Genomic DNA, 20089 nt, shown 5'->3' on the forward strand with positions numbered 1-20089 from the left:
CACAGATTATTTATGACAAACAGGTTATTTCTGGTAGGCTTTGAGCCCCCCAAATGCCAAATATGTTTGAAGTAATGAGTTCTATGATTTAGTTTTTAATGTTTTATAAGACCTAAAAATATCATTCACAATAATTTATTTTTAGATCTAATCCCTCTGATATGTTTCACAAAGACTCACATGATGTCACACACCAAGAAATTATTGCTAAAAATGAAGCAGGAGTCCAGCTCTAAAAAATGATAAAAGAGCAAAGAAAACGGAATTATTTGATTTATTTCTTATTATTATTTTTTCCAGGCTTTCTTTTGTTTTGTTCTGCAGCATGTTCATTTTTGTATAATTTTGACAGAATATATTTCTATGGAGAGCAAAATATTATAAGTTATTTAAGGTTTAACTTGAGTTATTCTGGATTAATGTTCCTGTTTTTATTCATATTTATGTTCAAAAAGTTCAGTTTAAAAGGTGTAAAAGTTTAGCTTTAGTGTCTTCAGTAAACATTTATCTTCTTCGGCCCAAAACCTTAAGCGTGTTTTTAATTTAGGCCCCTGTGTGACTGAGTTTGACCCCCCTGTAATACGAGTCTAGAAAATTCATGCATTTTTTGTGTAAAATGGCTAAATAGAAGATAGGGAACACAAGAGAATGTTGTCAAATTTTAGATGTGTACGGGGGGGGGGGGGGGGGCTGGTGGGGTTACTCGCCCAGGGAGTAAGTTAGTGTAGAACCGCCACTGACCCGAGTGAACAGAGGAGCTGGATTAATAATTTTGTGTCCGAGGGGGGAGGATGCTTTGTTACGTGTGCGTTTTGTTGTTTTGTTATGTGTGGGAGAATCCAGACTGCGAGCCGCGCCGCCGCTCTGGGTTAGCGGCTGCAGGACTCAGAAGGAACCGTGTTCGAACAGAGCTCGGGCCGCTAGCTCAGAGTGGCTTTGGGGGGGGGGTCTTTGTGAACTTTTCAGAGCAGAAATCAGAGCAGAAATAAATGTCGCGGGGTTTCACGTGGATTTGTGTTTTCAGTTGTGTCCCGACAAAATAAAGGCTGCTGTTATTTCCAGACATTTATGTGCGCTAATATGCAGATTGCTGCGTTTGTCGCACGGTCCTGGATTCTGTGTCCATCAGGCTAATGTTGTTAGCCCGTGTTAGCCTGTCCTAAGCTTTTTTCCAGCTTAATTCTTCCACAAAAAAGCACTGACCACACAGATTAAATATAACGATGAGCGAACATGCGCTTCATAATATTCATGACATTAATAAAAGCACGTTTGAAAGACCGTCTCGTATTACGGAGCTGCAGCACATGCTGTCTGTCTGTGGCAGCGGTTTGTTTACAACGGGACCTAGTTCCGCATCCGGGTGATTTTACACTACTGCGCATGCCCAGATTATTCATTCCGAACGAAAGCGTGAGCCATGGGAACGTTTGTTCTAATCGGAAAAAGGTTTTCTGATCCCATGTGCACGGGTGAATTTTAACCCGACCATTGATCCGATCAAGATATTCTGCCCATGTAACCGCGGCTAATGATTGCTGGGACTCTGAATTCCTCTCTAATGGGGGAGGACATTGAGGCGTGGATAAGTCCTCACCAGTCCTGTCCTCACCTGTGAGGTTTGAGGACTCACTGAGACGTGAACAAACCTGTGGCTCCTCTGGGTTGCTTGGCTACGCCTCAGTGGTGTTCTAACTGATTTTCTTTCAGGGGACTTCCTGCTCTGAAAACATCACACCAAAAGATTCACTCCAACTCTGACTTTAAACGGATCATTTCTGTCACTGACCTTCTATAACCCTTGTGCTATCCTATGGGGTCCAGGTGACATTGAACTGATACTGAACAGAACCTCCAGAACAATCCTTTAGTTTGAACTGATACTGAACAGAACCTCCAGAACAATCCTTTAGTTTGAACTGATACTGAACAGAACCTCCAGAACAATCCTTTAGTTTGAACTGATACTGAACAGAACCTCCAGAACAATCCTTTAGTTTGAACTGATACTGAACAGAACCTCCAGAACAATCCTTTACATTGAACTGATACTGAACAGAACCTCCAGAACAATCCTTTACATTGAACTGATACTGAACAGAACCTCCAGAACAATCCTTTAGATTGAACTGATACTGAACAGAACCTCCAGAACAATCCAACAGAACTCTCCATGTCAGAAATCCAGTCTTTTCTGTTGTGTTGATAATAATTATGTTCAGGAGAAAAGGTCATTAAGTGAAATATATTTGAATCAGAATTTTAGAGAAATAGAACATTGTTATGATAAAATTATTGTAAATGTCAAAAAGCTTCATGTTGTACAGTTATGGCTCAATGAAAATGAAAAATGTTTTCCTATCAATTTAGTAGAACTGTAGGTTTTTGCGTTTGCTGATTAAAGTCAAGCTGGGTTTTGTTTTCTTGTCTAACTGCCAACTCACCTGGTTTCCTCCTTGTTAGTGTCTGTGTGGGACTCTGTGCAGGTGGGGGGGGGGGGGTCATTGCAAGTGTTCAGACAAGCAAGAGATGACCAGGGTGCATGTCCTGAGGGGGGAAGATGCTTTTTAAACGTGTCAGCATCAAGTCAAGCAAGCACAGTGTTACTACAACGTTCAGTGAGAATCTCTCAGTTGATCTGATTAGGAAAGTCACCAACTTGCTGCAACATGATCCACCCCCCCCCCACCCCCAGCCATGTTGGCAGCATAATCCTGCTCTGCTTGAACTTCCTCTCTGTGGATTCTGACCTTTTTGTGGTTCTGGTTCTGTTCACATGTTGAAGGTAAGTTCATGAATGTTCTGTTCTTTAGTTCAACTCTGGAGAACTGTTGTTCGGTAACTTCAGATAAACTACTGACTCTTTGTCACAGTCAGGTTTACTAACACAACAATACGGTTTATTTACCAATGTTCTCTTATGAACATTTATTTGATAGTAGGTTGATCCTGGACCATGGATGAATGTCAAATAAACAGCTTGTTAGGAAACTCTGGGACTCAATGTCAGACAGGAGGATAAGAAATAGGAGACTGGGCGGAGTCTCTGTCATGAAATCATCATCAGAAGTGGAAGTCTGTGGTGTCAGAGTGCAGACGGAGAGCAGAGGACAGAGATCTGCTTCCTGGATCCTCAGTCAGTAACAACAACGTTCACAAGCTAACAAACCAGAATCAAACCAGGTTCTAGGTTCTGATCCAATAAACAATATCTGGTTCAGAGACTTGCATTGAAACATCAGTCAGAATAAAGGACTGTTCTATCATTAATATTAATTATTATTAGTATGAAGACATTGCCTTACAAAATGAAGTACACTATTGTGTACCTATTGTAGTACAGACATGAGAGAGGGGTGGATTATGGGTGAAAAAGAGAGGAGACGCAGTGGGGGAGGGAATCAAGCCATCCTAGAAATATGAAATGAACAGATGAGGTTTGAAATTTCTGCAAGTTAGAGACTGGAAAAAGTGTCCATCACTAGAAGAGATTCAGAGAACTTAGAGAATCCAAACTGTCTCTGGAGGAACTTTCTGGACTGGATTCTTTGTTGACTGACTTAGAGTCCAAACTTCATGAAAGGTTTCTTCCTGTTTCTTTGTTTCCAGGTAAACATGAAAACAAACCCATCATTGTTAAAATCAGAAAAAATTGTTTGACTCTGGAAGATAAACTGATATTTTCTTGATTTCCTTCTTTTTTCAGTTACATCAGTGTCTGAACTTCAGAAAGATTATTCTGATTTTCTTCATGTTTCCAGGTGAAACTTGGTTCTTTGTCTGGATTTCCTGTCAGAGAGTCCTGCAGTTATTAGTTTGTGGTTTTCTGGTGGCTTCACTCTGCAGCAGTCTGGGAAACCAGAATGCCACACATGTATTAAACAACATACATGATGTCACAGAATCTCTACACTAGAAATGATCGATAACATATAAGAAAAATTCTCTTCTGCATAGAAGCTGCACAGAAAGTAATTTGTTTTGAGAAAACTGAAAACATATTCACAGCATGAAGTGTAAAAAGGGGAGAGACCAGAGAAGGTGTTTTCTTCTACCCTCCCCTTTTCCAGCACTTTGTTTAATTTGTCTATTTTTAGCTCTTTGTTTCGTGAAATATGAGTAAAACACAGAACCAAAAGGTTTTGCTCTAAAGAAAAAAGGCAAAGTTTGGACCAAAACCAACTTTCCTCGTTTTCAAATCTCATTTTGAATCGATGATACGAACACAACAAAAAAAGGAAAGAACAACTATAAGCATAAAAAGAAACTTGACCTCCAAAAGAAAAAACTAGAACTCAGAACATAACAGAGATGAGATTTAGAAACCAGGAGAAATTCCTCCATTCCACACGTGTCAAACTCAAGGCCAGGGGGCCAAATGTGGCCCGCTATGTCCTTTCATGTGGCCCGCCAGAGCATAAAAGTTTTTAATTTCTTAAAAACGTTTCTTTAGTTGATAGCATATTATTTATGTGTAGCTCCTGTTGTAATTCTTCAGTGTTTGCAGGTCTTATGTGTTTAGGCAGACAAATTGTAGTCATCAAACCATCAGATGTAAGGCTGTGTGCAGCCTTTATTTTTTATAAAATGTTACACTTGTAATGCATGTTCTTTCTAGCTCAGTTTTATGTTATTTTTCTTTATTCCTTTATTAATGGAGTTATTTGGGTTTTAATAAGTGGACAACATTTAAAAGGATTTATGCTAGAGCAACAAGCAAACATATGTTTTCTATGCATCTGTAATTGTCACATTAAAATGTTATATCGGTAGTTGTTTGACAATAAGGAGTAGTTGCATTTATTTTGCATTACATTTAGTTACATATATAAGTTACATCTGGCCCTTTGAAGTCAACCACTATGCTGATGTGGCCCTCAGTGAAAATGAGTTTGACCCCCCTGCTCCATTCTGACTCTTTGGTGTTAAATGCAAACAATTAGAATTTTGGTTCAATAGTTTCAGGTAATGAAGGACAGAATGACATTTCCATGAATAGATTTTTCTAAAAGGATTCTACTCCAATGATGTCATGTTTCTATTTAACATTAGAAGCAGAGAAATGATGAATAGAGTCAGAAAAATGGATTTGACTTGTTTTCATGTTTCATTGCAGTCAGTCTGCAGTGGCAGGAGGAGCAGAATAGGGGCAGAGTGTATTTGATGTTATCTCCTGACTCCTCCTCCTACCACTGACATGTCTAAATAGCAGCGGCTCTGTTTTCCAGTCTCATTCACGGTTCAGTCATGATGGCAGCAGTAACATTCTGTTGTGTTTCTGGTTCTTCTCTGTGGATTTCTGCATGTGTGTGGTTCTGGTTGTGTTCACATGTTGAAGGTAAGTTCATGAATGTTCTGTTCTTTAGTTCAAGTTTCTGTTTGATGTTTAGAAACTTCCACCTTTTATGGTGGCGGTTCTTTCTAAAGACTATTCAATGAACTAACGTCTGAATTTGGAGAAAGTTTCTTTCAATGGATTCAGACACAAAATGATGACTATCTGGAAGATTTGACACACAGTTACTTTCTAAGTGGGACTTTTATTTCTTTTTTTAAATGTAAAAGTAAAAGTTTGTTATATTTCTACAAAAATCTGCTATGAAGATATGATCAAAAAACAAACCTGTGCAGTAGAGACATCTGCTCATCCATTCAATCAATCACAGTGACGCACACGTTGCAGGAGAGAAATGTAGGTTTTTGGTGCTGCAATTCTCCTGAAACAGTCATCCATCTTTATAAGTTAAAGTGTTTTAGCAGAAGTTTGTGATTTCATTCATGACTAAATTGATTCTAGTTTTAATTCATTCTGGAATAATCTCTTGTTGGGTCTAATATCAAAGATTATACCAAAGGACTCTGGTTTGCTTTTAAATCTCTAGCTCATTTTGGCCAAATTTCTTATCCACAAATTTAAATATTCTAGTCAGAAATCACGTTTCCTTGTATTCTTTTCTGAAATAAATCTGTACATTAATAGTTTTCTAGTTCTGAGAAGCAAAAAGTGATCAGAACCGTCTGTATGTGAAAGATTCAATGTTTGGTTGTAAAGTATAACCCACTGGCTTATTTCTAATTCTATTCAAGATATGTAGATGTGATATTTGTAATTGTTCTCTTAATTCATCACCTCAATGTGAATCTCTGTAAAATAGCATAAAGTGCAGTAACTTTTATTAAGAAAAGTAGAACAGGTTTTGATTTAAGGGGATTGCTTTGGATGATTTGGATTGTCAGGTTTTTGTTTTGTTGACACTCAGATGGTTTTCAGTCTTTGATCATATTTGGTCAGAGGCGGGGCTTAAATATGACCCGGGTTAATAGCAGCGGCTCTGTCTACGTCTTTCAGTCATGGTTTAGTCAGTGTGCAGCAGAATTCTGGTCTGTTTCTGCTTCTTCTTTGGAAAATTGTTGACAGTTTGTTTCAATGTATTCAGACGAACAGAAAATGATGAAATTGTGGAAGATTTGAAACAAAGTTACTTTGTATGTGGAACTTTCATTTCTTTTTCATTTAAACTAAATTAAATTTAATTTAAAAGTCTTTTAAATTTGTACCAAAACTTCTGCTGTGAATATTTCCAAACCACGTTTTAGTTTGTTTTCCTCAAATGTTCCTCAGAAACTGAGTATTCAGTCAGTGATCAAAGACTTTAAAGTAGAAACTGTTTTGGTAGAAATGAGGTGAAAGACTGAAAACATTTGACTAAATGAATAATCATCAGGAATCATTGATTGAAATGTGTCTTTAGATTGAATTAGTGTTGTAGTGTTGCATCTGACTGGTCACGTGATGTGGACTGAACAGCTGAGCGTGCTGTCATTTATTTAATGGCGACGCACACACCTCATTCAGGAAAAAGCACCGGTGAGGCACAAGCCTTGTCAGTCCGTGTCTACAGCTTGTTTCTTACCTGTGTGCAACTGAGTGGTCCACAGTCATCTGTTGAAGAGGCAGCCGGTAAGAAAAGACTTTGTCTGAGCGCTATAGTTGTGCGATCACTTGTTATCTTGTTTGTTTGGTGTGTTGTGGGACCGGAGTGTGCGCTTCGCAAATGTTTGTGTGTACTTCAGTTACCAGTTGGAATTTTCAGCATTAAGGAATTAGATGTTTATTTCGTCGGTGTGCTTTGTAACTTTTGTAAATTTAAACTGGGAAGTTCTTCATGAATGTGAATTTTTGCTAAATAATGAGAATGTCAGGCTTTTAAGTCTGCTTCGAGTAAAATGTAACCTCGTACTACCTGCCTCATAGTCCTGCACCCCTGAGAAATCAAGGGTGCAGGCAACTCACCAATCTGCACTGAACCAGCGTGGTGAGTTATGGTTCACACCCACAACATGAATACACTCAACACACAACGGTCCTCAGTCCCCAGCAGCCGAAAGGCAGAGGCTGCTAAGAATCCCCGGGTTTCCAGAGTGCAATTAAATGTTTGCACCTACAACGTGAGGACATTGAAAGATCCAGAGAAGGAGGAGCTAGAGCAAGAGCCGACAGGTTTCAAGTGGGACATTATTGGACTGTCAGAAACACGGAAGAAAGGAGAGCATCTGAAACAGTTGCAAAGTGGGCATGTGCTGTACACAAAAGGAGAGAACGAATCTGTTGGAGGAGTTGGTTTTTTGGTCAACAAAAACATCAAGGACAGAGTTATAGAGTATGAAGGTGAGGGCAGCAGAGTGACGTCGCTTACACTGAAAGTAAACAGCAAATACCAACTACAAGTGATACAAGTATATGCGCCAACATCGAGTCACAGTGATGAAGAAGTTGAAGAGCTTTATGAGGAGATTGGAAAATCTATGGAGAAGAAAAAAAGCCAATACAAGATTGTAATGGGTGACTTCAATGCAAAGGTTGGACAACATCATCAAAGCGACGGAGCAACAGTTGGAAAGTTTGGTCTTGGAGAAAGGAACGAAAGGGGAACCAGACTGGTGCAATTTGATTATTAGTATTGGAAATACCTTCTACAGGAAGAGGAAGATCAGAAAATGGACCTGGATGAGTCCAAATGGCAAAACAAGGAACGAGATCGATTATATTTTGGCAAACAAAAACATGATCCAGAATGTCAATGTCATCAAAAGGGTAAACATCGGTAGTGATCACAGAATTGGTCAGAAGTAAGATGAAAATGAATACAAGACTGGAAAGAATGAAAATGATGAGACCAAAAGGAGTGAAAATAAACATCAACACACTGAAACAAAAAGAAAATGAATTTCAACTGAAGTTGCAAAATCGCTTTGAAGCCTTGCAAGAAGAGGAAAGTTTGGAGGAAATGGCACTTAGCATCTCAAAGACCATTAAGGACTGTGCTATGGAAACAGCAGGAAAAGAGGAAAGACAGCGAGAGGAGAAGCTCAAGCAGGAAACTAAAGAACTGCTGAAAGAAAGGAGAGCAATGGCAAAGAAAGATCTGAATGACCAAGACAGAAGAGAGTACAACAAATTGTGTCAAACCATCAGGAAAAGATTGAGAGAAGATTTTAGAGAGCACAACACCATGCGAGTGAAAGAGGCAATTGAGAGTGGGAAAGGATTGAAGAGAGCAAAAAAATAAAAAGAAGGCTACAAGGTTCTTATATCAGCTTTGAAAGAGCAAGATGGAACCGTCATCACCAACAGAGAGAGAATTCTTGAGAGGTGCGCAGAATTCTATGAAACGCTATACAAAGATGCAGCCCAGAACATCAGAAAAGATAAGGCAGAGGATGTACCATCAATCCTTGATAGTGAAATTGAGCACGCCATAAAAGGTATGAAGAATAACAAAGCACCTGGAGAAGATCAGATTGTGATTGAAATGCTCAAAGCCGGAGGTGAAGTTGTGAGATCGAAGCTGAGAACACTCTTCAATAAAGTGATAACTGAAGAAAAGGTACCCAACGAGTGGAAAAATGCCATTATAACACTCATATTTAAGAAGGGAGACAAGAAAGACCTTGCTAATTATAGACCAATCAGCTTACTCTCCCAAGTCTACAAACTCTTCATGAAGATCTTGAAGAATAGGATGAATAACAATCTGAGTGACCACCAGCCGCCAGAACAAGCTGCCTACAGAAGAGGTCATTCAACTATCGACCATCTGCAGTCAGTCATGCAAATACTCGAGAAAACCAATGAGTATAAAATACCCATTTATATGGTGTTTGTAGACTATGAAAAAGCCTTTGATTCTATCCTGCACAAGGCTGTTTTTGAGGCGCTAAAACAACACAGCGTAGAGGAGAAGTACATCAACATCCTGAAAGAGACATATGATGGAGGCACTGCTCAGGTTCGGAACGAATCACTTAGCCGACAGATTAAGATCACGAACTGAGTGCAACAAGGAGACACCTAGTCACCAGTTATGTTCACAGCAGCGTTGGAAGAAATATTCAGGAGAATGGAAGCTGAAGCGGGAATTAACATCAATGGAGAGAGGATGAACAACCTGAGATTTGCAGATGATATCATCTTATTAGCAGAAAAGGAAGAGGATCTCAGCAAGCTGCTCAACGATCTGAACAAGGAAGGGAGAAAAGATGGCATGAAAATTAACAAAAAGAAAACCAAAATCATTTGCAATGAAATAGCAAGGAAAAGGAGAAGGAAAGGAATAATTGTGGATGGAGAACAACTGGAGGAGGTGGATGAGTATAAGTATTTGGGAAGACTGCTAACACCAGGAAATGAGATGGAGAAAGAAATAGAGGAGAGAGTAACATCCGCTTGGAAGAGATTCAGACAGTACAGCACATTTCTGAGAGATCAAAAAATGCCCATGAGCCTCAAGAGGAAGATCATGAACACTGTCATACTGCCATCAATGACGTATGGAGCTGAGACATGGTCACTGACCAAGCGCCAAAGAGGGAAACTGGCAATCACCCAGAGGAGCATGGAACGATCAATGCTGGGTGTTAGGAGGAGAGATAAGGTCAGGAAGGAAGACTTAAGATCAAGAACAGGGGTGAAGGATGTCATGGAGAAAGTGGTTGAAGCCAAAGGCAAGTGGGCAGGACATGTAGCCCGAATGAAGAACCACGAATGGGCTAAGAGAACAACAGAATGGACTCCATGGGACAGGAAGAGAGGAAGGGGAAGACCGAAGAAAAGATGGAGAGATGACATCGAGCAGAAGGCAGGCAGCAGGTGGACCCAGAGTGCCCAAAACCGTGATGAGTGGAGTAAGATGTGGAGGCCACCCGCCAGCAGTGGCGTGACAGGCTGATGATGATGATGATGATTAATGAGATTTTAAAGTAATTCTTGAATAAATTTGGAATTGATACATGAACTTAAATAGTAATGTTATTAAAGTAAATGAGTGATGTTGCTAATTAACTGAGGCACTTTAAATTACATAAATGTTTGTTGTTAATGTGTATGTTGAATTTGTAAATATTTATTACTGTTATTGTGTGTGTTTAAGGTTTTTACCTATTGATTGCTGCCAGATCAAATGGAAATTAATTAAAGTTTGGAAATTGATCTCAAGTGGCAGAATCTGAGTAAATCGATCTTCAACGTTGGACAGTCAGCCCTTTTCAAGTGTGGGAAAAGTACACAAAAAAGTAAAAACACTTGACAATTAGAAAAGACTATTGCTTTAATCCTCTTTACTCATTTCTGGATTGGATTCTAGTTTGGATTGGACTTTTATTTTGAAAGGATTTGTCTTTGGTCCAGTCAAAGTCCCATGTCCTTTGGTCTGATATCTATGTGGACAGAAATACTTTGGATCTTTTAGAAGCAGAAATCAAACATTGAGAAGACATTTTCACTTGGAGGTAAAGACTCAGATTTAGAAAAGTTTCTTCCTGTTTTCTTTGTTTCCAGGTGAACCAATCATTGCTGCTCCTGGTGATGATGTCATCCTGCCGTGCCGCCTGGACTCTCAGGAGGATCTGCGTGGTTTCACCATAGAGTGGACCAAAGTGGACATGAAGCTTTTTGTGTATCTGTACTTGAGAAGGAAGATCATAACTGAACACATGAAGGAGTCGTTGATCCCGAGAGTGTCTCTGGACCAAGACGGACTAAAACGAGGAGACGTGACGTTAAAGATCAGGAACGTGTCGCTCCAGGATGAGGGGAAGTACAGCTGCTTCATTCCTGGGAAGAACTTCAGGGAGACGGTTCAGCTGGTTGTTGGTGAGTTTGCTCTGCAGGTTCTCCCTCACATGAAGAACATTTGTCCTGAACAGCAGGCAGGAAATGATGTCATCTCTTTGTTTCAGAGCCAAACGGAGTCAGAGCTCCAACCATGGAAACATCCCAGGTTGACATCATCTCCACTCCAGATCCAGGAGGAGACCGGATCTGGATCAGTCGCTCCAGACCGGCTCTCTGGATCATTCTTGGAGGTTGGACCTCATTGATCCTCTCTGCTGTTTGTGTTTGTGTCTTTCAGAGGAAACAACCAGAAGTGAGTCCTGAATTCTCTGATCTCTCATCTTTCTGCAGGAATCTTCAGTTTCTAACATCCTTTGTTTTCTTCATGTAGGGTCAGAAACCTCCTCTGGTCTGAAGACATCCCATCTCTCCAAAAATGCTTTGCTCGTCTTCAAGGATTGAAGAGACTTTCAGAATAAAGTTCTACCTGGAGAACCTAAAGTCACCGACCTCGGTCCATTCAGGAAAACAATAAGTCACATCAGCATCTGCCCCCACGGTTAGCAGTAAGGGGGCAACGGTTGACGGATGAACCGGGATCCATCAGTAGCCACGGTTCTGCACACGTGGACCGGAGAACGCCACCCCCCACCCAGTGGTGTTCATCATCTAGTAATGATCTGTTTGTGTTTTTCAGAATAAAATGCACCAGAATGCACTTTTGTTCATCTGGACATCTTGATATTTTTCTAGGAATATCTTGAGTTCAGAAATGTCTTTAGTGTTTTTAGAAATCGTCCTCAGTGAGAAAATGATTGCAGTGATTTCTGGTCTGTGTGTGTTTGTAAATACTTGATGTATTTTTGTATGAACTATGTGTTTGAAACATGAAATAAATCCTCTGTCAGCTTTAATCTGGTAGTTTTCTCCTGTTTTTTTCCTTCTTCCTGACCTTAAACTGATCTGAAGCGTGACTCTGAAAGCGTGACTCCATCCCATCAGTGAGTCTGGGATCCGCTGCAGACCTAGCTAGGACTCTAACGCTGAACGCTCACATCTTTCTGATGCTAGCGGAGTGTGGCGCTCAGTTCAGTGGGAACACGCGTGTGCAGTGATGTCACAGGATGTTCCATGGCCCATCTGGATGTCATTGAAGTGTTTGACGGTGAGGATGATGATTGGCTGACAGCCATTGACCAAATCCACATCTGGATGTTGTGGTTGATTTCTGTTGGATGTCCTGTTATCTAGCCACACTTGGATTGCAGCTGAAGTCAGATGATTCTGGATCATCCATGAGGATTTCCTCCAGGATCTGTTCCATGGTGTGTGATTCATGTCACTGTTTCCTGAAACCATGAAGGAATGTTTTCTGAAGGTGATCAATCATCAAGATCATCTCCATTTTGTTCCTAAAACTAATCTGCATTGATCTGGTTGTTTGTTTCTAATCAAAGAATTTGATTATTTCTGTCATGAGTTTTATAAATCTGTGTGTTTTTCTTGTTTTGTCTAGAATGAAAGCTTGAAATAAACCAAATCAATCAATCAATGGATGTATTGGGTCTCTGTTCTGGATCCTTCTGGAAGGTTTTTCCAACTGTGTCTTTCAGAGGAGACAACAGAAAGTGAGTCCTGAATTCTCTCAGGATCTCATCTTTCTGCAGGAATGATCAGTTTCTTACAGCTTCAATTCTTTAGTTTCTCTTTTCTACACATCAAAGCAAACGTCCTTTCATGGTTTATCATATTTCTGTTTCTGTTCGTGTTCAAGGAGGAAAATTGTTCATCAGAATTATTCATTTTTATGATTTATTTACCTATTTTTCATTATAGTTATTGTTGTCTGCGTATTTCAAATGTTTGTACATAAATATAAAAAAGAGAAATCTGGGTTTGAGCGTCCTGCTCACGTCTGCCACCTGCTGTCCGGGAGGGGAACCATCCAAACAGGTTTGCTCAAAGGTTCTCTGGAACTTCAACTCCATTGAAATTCTTCTGCCATAAACAGAAGACATAAACACAAAGATCATCAACCACAATCAAACTTTATTGATCTCACCAAACAGGAGTTTGTAACCTTCAGTGGCTGCAGCTTCAACCAGAAAAAAACTGGGATTTGTAGTTTTAAGAAGGGTTAACCCTAACCCTAACCCTTTTGGATGATTTTCTTAATGTTTTCAGTTCTGAACCATGACAGCAACAATCCCATTGAAGCCTCACTGAGTCATTTACTGACATTTATTGTTTTTAGTTTAACACTTGGAAATAAACAAACAAATAAATAAAAATCATTTCAACAGAGAAACTAGAAGAAAATGAACTAAAAATATCAGTCCAGTGTTTCAGCTGCTATGCTGGTGGTGTTGGCCTGATGAAGAACCAACACAAAGATCTGTTTATGTTTCTGTTCAGAAGTGGCACAATAACACCATATTCTATAGAAATGTATCAGTCGCATTAAACGCTGTTTCTATAAAAAAGATCAGAAGCTTTGTTCATTGTTGAAAATAAAGCCAATATTTATTTATTCATTTCTGAACTGAGAATCCATAACGTCTAAAAACATTTGTTCTAATTCATGTCAAATGTTTCAATTCAATAAGTTATTATGGTACAAATCAGTGCAGAATCTTATACAAAAGGTCAGAGGTCATTTCTTTTTCCAGCTGCTGCTTCTGCTCCTCCTTCACTGTAGTGATCTGGAACATCTCCATCATGACTTTGATTCAGATGATCATCTATGAAAGGCCTGGAGACCTGTTCAGGGTCATCCCCCCCTCCATCCAACGGTGGCTGGGAAGACTCCCCCTCCTTCATGTTCCTGAACAGAAACAACCCTGGATGGATGGATGGATGGATGATGGATGGTTACATATTAAGCAGCAGTTGTGGTACAAAGGAGCCACTCAATGTGGTGTAAAGTATCGATCAGTCAGATTTGTATCCATCAGTGGTTTGTTTTTCTTTTGTTACAGCAGCTTCCACAAAAACAGCATCAAAACATTCTGATGAACTTTGTTTTTTTCTGGTTTTCTTCTCGATTTTCTAGATGTTAGTTTTAATAAATTATCTAAAACTATAACTAACTCTGACAGCAAAGCAGAACCAAAGTTATCAGTCAGTCTCTTTCTACAGAACCTTGAGTTTAGTTAAGAAAATAAATTTAGTCCAAAATATCATCACTTGATTAAAAATGAGGATAAAATAAGAAAAAAAACTATGTTTTTTAATTTTGTCTGAACAAATGAATGAATGACATAAACGTGGTTCTCACCTCAGAGCGATGGAAGCAGAATCTGTTTCTGAACAAAGAGATTAGAAGTTAACAGTTCTGTTCAGTAAAAACATAAAAATGTAATTTATTTATGACTGACCTCCTACAATATCTAAACGCCAGGATCCCCACAACACCAAGAAGAAGAACACCTCCAAGAACACCAATGGCAGTGATTTCTCCAGAGCTCAGAGCAGATCCTACAGGACAGAGATGATGAAAATGAAAAGAACTGAAGAATAGAAAGTAAAATAAAATTAAAGTTCATATTTTATGTCCTTAAACACAAAATGAAATATATAATTCGCTTTTATTAAAATTTATATTAAATCTAAAAAAAAAAAAAACGGAAAGGAGTACACCATATGAGAAAATGATTAATCGGACACACACATACACGCACGCGGACACACACATGCACACACACTTACACTCACACACGCTTATACGCACACCCACCCACACACACAAGCAAAGTTTTTTTACAGTTTTTTTACAGTGTGTAAGGTGACCATGGGTGTCCAGAAAGGTAAAGTGTTATTATTGTTATTATTCTACAAACCTCAGTATCAAAGGAGAAACATGGGGGTATTCCAGGAAGCATGTTTAAACTAGCCTGACTTTAACCCTGAACTCTGGCTGAAATCCACCTGAACTTGCTTACTCTGGGTATGTCGGTTCCAAAAGACCGGATATGAGTTAGTGTAATTACGCTCCACTTGGTAACCCTGGGTTAACGCTCGTGCACAGCAAGTACATAAAGACATTCTCAATGGATAATCGCCGATTTCTGGAGTCACCATGGAAACGCATGGAGAAAAAAAGAGAACGCTATACTTCAGTGAGACGGAGTCTGAGGTTTTAATGATGCCGTATGAAAATTATACGTCCATCAAAAAAGTAATATGGCTGCATCATCAAAAGAAAGAGTATCTGCTTGTAGTAAGAACAGACAAAGTAAACGCACGAGTTTCTGATCATATTTTCATTTTCCTTGTGACGCATATATGTATATGACTTATCCAATTTTGCCACCTGAATGAATTACTTCTGTTGGTAATAAATAATTGAGTAAAATTTAATCAACCTAATTTCTTACGTCTATAAAACTCAATAATTGTTTATACAACTCTAATTTATGTATTATCTAACTAAATGTCATATTACTCTAATTCAATTTATATTTTTTCCATCTTAATTAATTATATTTCTTGATCTCTTATATGTCTAAGTTTGAGCCGGCAGATATGCTAATTTTTATAACAATAAAAAGGACGGGGAAAAAATACACGTAGCGCACAAATTCATTAAAGAATTTTTCGCCATTGACATAAAAACACTTGCCTGTAGGGGTGCTATATAAACACATCATCCTCTCCCTTACTCTCACTCATGGTGCAGAGACATAAGCACAGTAGGACAAAATAACTCAGCAAAACATGGCACAACACAGTAAAACAGTTAAACAACTAAACATATTTGGTCAAAAAGCCACACTTAAACCAAAATCCGTCCAGACAGGCAAAGGAAATGCTATCCCACAATCCTTTGCGGTGCCGATCTAACAGCAGGACCAACTTTACACCTACTTAATTGAATTAATTTGAATGAAAGTAAAATAACTGTCTAAAAACTGCGTGTTATTTTTAAACTGACTTAACAAACAAATGATTTATCTTAACTGAAGCAAATAACTATGTTAGATAAAAGTAAAAAAGTTTATCTTTCCAACATCCATATGTGGTCTTATCATCCTCTCACGGTGGAAAAAGTATTATCTGAGCTTCTTCATCCACTAAATCATCTTCAAATGGACACGCCATGCTGCTTCACCTCTCTGAAAACAAACTAACCTTCAACTAAACCTGCTCCAGACCAGGTTATGTTCAGAGCATGAGTTGATATGGCAACTTGACATACCCTGAAACATACTTCCATTTCTGGAACCGAAAGCTGAGGTTATCAACTTCCTTAGCCTCAAACTTATCGTGGGAGCTAGCATAACCTGCTTTCTGGAAAACCCCCCAGAAGGTGTCACTAAAAGATGTTTCCCTCACCTGGATGGTTGTCTGTCTCATTGTTCGTCTGTAGAACTGATCAGAAGTCGTGTTAGATTATATTTAGGTGGTTACATGTTTGAAAAAACTGTTTTTTCATTAATTCTGGTCTAAACCAGCAGCTTACTCTTCATCGGGATGACGTTAGAACATATTCCATGTTCAGGAAGACTGCAGCTGTAGTTCCCTTCATCCTGCTTGGTGACGTTGGTCAGTGTGACGGTAAAGGTTCCATTCCCCTGGGGGATCAGAGAGGTCCGGCCTTTGAACATCAGGTCTTGATCGTCAGGGTTGTCCCCATGACTCCGACGAATGTGCAGATTCTTTGAGCCATGTTTACATTCCAAGGTGACAGCCGACACGTTAAAGGAAGGTTCTACCCTACATAACACAGTCATGTTCTGACCCGGATGTGCTTGGACCGTCGATGGAGAGCAGACCATTTCAGATGAACCTGAAGAAAAAAAACAGAGTTTAAGTTTAAAACAACCACAGCTGCACATGCAAAAAAAAAGAGTCTTTGTGTTTCTGGTCATATATCTTTATTATTTTTTGTGTCAGAGTCTCCCTCCAGCAGTGAGGCTCTGGTAGAGGTTCCTCCTTTATTTTGTGTTGTCTGGATTTACTTTAGTACTCATCAGTGAGGTGTTCTTTTAGTTGATCATGTTGGTGTTTTTTACTGAGGAACCAGCTTCCTGTTTGTAGGTGAGCTTTATACCTCAGTGGTTTTATGCTCCCTCTGTGGTGTTTGTTGTTGTTTCTCCTCTAAAGAAACATGTCAACCTGGAACCGTGCCTCTGTCTGCGGTGAATTCCCATATTCTTGGAGGCGTCTGTTTGCATTTTTTCATCTTATCTTTTCGTTTGTTAAAGCAGGAAAGTGTTTTCTTTAAGCTGCTGAAGCAGCTCCATGAATCTGTGGCTCTGAAAAAAGGGAGTGGCAGGTTCAGCTTCAGCCTCTGCTGCTGTGTCATGAAAATGTTCAGCAGAGAAACTAGTTTAACCCAAAATGTCTGATGTGTTCAGAGGAAAGACCCGGACTGCAGCTGGAGAACCTGCATACCTTTGTTGTTCTCCCCTCCAGTCTTCCACTGTACATCAGGGAGGGTCAAACATTACAGACCTTCAAAACACAGCTCAAGCAGTGGCTGAAAGCAAACCAGACCTGTAGCCACTGACTTTTAACTCTCATAATGTACCACCTTCTTGTGTTCTTATTGTATCTGTGATTCTGTCTTTTGTTTTGTCCTGTTTTATGTTTCTTGCCTAGGGACTATGGATGCAAATTAGCATCATTACTATAATCCAGCATGTTTACGCCTATCATTGTTTGGTAGATATTCATTAATGTGCACTGTCCCAATTAAATAAAGCTTAAATAAAAAAAAATAAAAAAAAGCTTGCAGAAACATGGTTGCTAGTAGCTGGACAAGGAAAAAAAAGGGGGAAATTGTATAATTATATTAACTCTGGAGAACATGAATTCAATGTAAATGTAATGAATAAACTGAAATAACTGCTCCATGCTGGTCTTCTCTTTGCTGCTTAGAGATTCTTTAACTTCATTCTCCTCAGCTCAATAATTATTGCATGAAAAGTCTGAGACACATCTAACTATGGAGGAGCAGAAACCTGAACATATCCTCTATCTGCTCACCTGAAGCACACAGCTGCAGCTACTCTGCTTTTTTATATGGGTGGGGGCACATGTAGAAGACCCCAAACTAAATGAAATCCTAACAGTTAGTGCTTCTCATCTGATAGGTGGTTTCAACAGCCAAAGGAAAATCTAAATGTTACAGCAAACCCTCCTCATCCTTTTGGTTTCTACAAAAAAGTCCAGAGTTTTCCAAACACCCCCCCCCCCCCCCCCCCCCCCCGTGATGAGGGTTCAACCACGACAGGGCAGAGTTTAAACTTTCTCCATGGCCATTGAAGGATCCACAAAATTTTCTTCAATCACAGCTTGAGATTCACATTCAGACTTTATTTAGCTTTTATCAATATTGCCATTATGTGTCATACTACATACTATTTACATACTATTTACACACTATTTACACACTATTTACACACTACTTACACACTATTTACATACTATTTACACACTACTTACAGTAAATAATACTTCCTCCAATCCATTCTAGTCTTCAGAGGCTCCCATCTTTCAGGGTTGAGATGTTTCCTGCTTTAACGACGGTTTCTGATTACAGTTAAATCTATTCACTCCAATAGTAACCCATTGAATACAGAAATACTGACATGTGAAAGGAGGCTTTTCCCCTGCAACCAAAGCAGCAACTAAAGTTGTTCCATGAGTTCATAGAGCCTGTCATGCTGGTTGTTGGTTCAGATTTGTTTTTATAGTTGACTTGTTTCATTATATTTTAATGACTTGATCCACGTGTTTCTACTGTCAAAGCGACTTTACAGCCTTTTCTAGTGTGTGGTGCAGATGGTGGGGGTGGGGGTGGGGGTCAGGTGGTAGAGGCATTCAGTGGTGCGTTCATGGACGCTCGGACATATGAGTTTCAGTACAAAGACATCTTTGTGTGCTCATTAAGTCTATGGATGTGACGGTAGATCGCAGGCCCTCACAGACAAATAAACCAAACAAAAACTCCATCAGTGAATCATCCTCTGCGTGAAATACGTCACTTGATTGACATGCAGAATGGCCAATTAAACATCCTCTGAGACATACATAAGTGTTTTACCAAACTGAGCGCACTTTCTTTTACTTCTTCTCTATTTCTACATCTATTTATCTATCTATCTATCTATCTATCTATCTATCTATCTATCTATCTATCTATCTATCTATCTATCTATCTATCTATCTATCTATCTATCTATCTATTATCTATCTATCTATCTATCTATCTATCTATCTATCTATCTATCTATCTATCTATCTATCTATCTATCTATCTATCTATTTATCTGTAGATCTTTTGGATCTTGTCCCTTCAAAAGTAGCTCACACTAAAAAAGTGTGCCACTCCTGCTTTAACATGTGTTGAAACACCAGATTTGGTGCATCAGCATGGGGGGGGGGCACCTGGGGTGGCACGTCTGAACAAGTGACCCGCTGGACACGCCCCTGAATGCACACGACTGTACTGTGGGTGCAGAATTCCAACCTCTGATGGTGTCAACTTGAAGGGATTCCTTTCTGACGACTGATTACAAATCACTGGAATTGCGGTCTCAGAGTGAGAAAAAAATATATATCACCCAATTTTTGGGTGATACTAATATGATATCAGTTGTAAAATTGACCCCCTCACCCCCCCAACCAGATGTTGGTTTGTTGCTTTAGAGCAGGGGTGTCACAGGGGGCCACATCAGCATAGTGGCTGTCCTCAACTATATATTACATGTATAGAACTTATACATGTAATCTAAAGCTGCCCAGTCCGATATTTTAAGTCAGATTCCCCCTAGATATGAATGAATACACACCAATTTTTCATTTATTTTAAGAAAAAAAAAACTTTTCTGTTCTCGGCCACATAAAATGACATGGAGGGCCACATTTGGCCCCCGGGCCTTGAGTTTGACACGTGCTGTAAAGGATCACTGTGTGTAATAAAAACTTCAGATAATCCTCAATTGCTTTGTGTTTGAATTTGACAACACA

The 20089-nt window shown here is 39.3% G+C and overlaps 1 protein-coding gene across 1 annotated transcript; it reads left to right on the plus strand.

Annotated features, from left to right (window-relative positions):
* The first annotated feature begins 6822 nt into the window (after positions 1 to 6822).
* Positions 6823 to 12027, plus strand: LOC105358008 (myelin-oligodendrocyte glycoprotein-like). Its single transcript, XM_023965977.1, has 4 exons — positions 6823 to 6961; positions 10838 to 11152; positions 11239 to 11426; positions 11505 to 12027. Exons 1-4 carry the CDS (start codon positions 6832 to 6834, stop codon positions 11526 to 11528), a joined length of 657 nt encoding a protein of 218 aa, XP_023821745.1. The 5' UTR covers positions 6823 to 6831; the 3' UTR covers positions 11529 to 12027.
* The last annotated feature ends 8062 nt before the right edge of the window (positions 12028 to 20089 follow it).

Source organism: Oryzias latipes, chromosome 18 (genome assembly GCF_002234675.1).
Source record: "Oryzias latipes chromosome 18, ASM223467v1".
Classification (NCBI taxonomy): domain Eukaryota; kingdom Metazoa; phylum Chordata; class Actinopteri; order Beloniformes; family Adrianichthyidae; genus Oryzias; species Oryzias latipes.

What these genes read in the sequence shown, in the direction of transcription:
- LOC105358008 (XM_023965977.1), top strand. Translation starts at nt 6,832, where the DNA reads ATGGCGACGCACACACCTCATTCAGGAAAAAGCACCGGTGAGGCACAA. An exon ending in ATCTGTTGAAGAGGCAGCCG is followed by an intron (nt 6,962 to 10,837) that starts GTAAGAAAAGAC and finishes CTTTGTTTCCAG; the next exon opens with GTGAACCAATCATTGCTGCT. An exon ending in TTCAGAGGAAACAACCAGAA is followed by an intron (nt 11,427 to 11,504) that starts GTGAGTCCTGAA and finishes TTCTTCATGTAG; the next exon opens with GGTCAGAAACCTCCTCTGGT.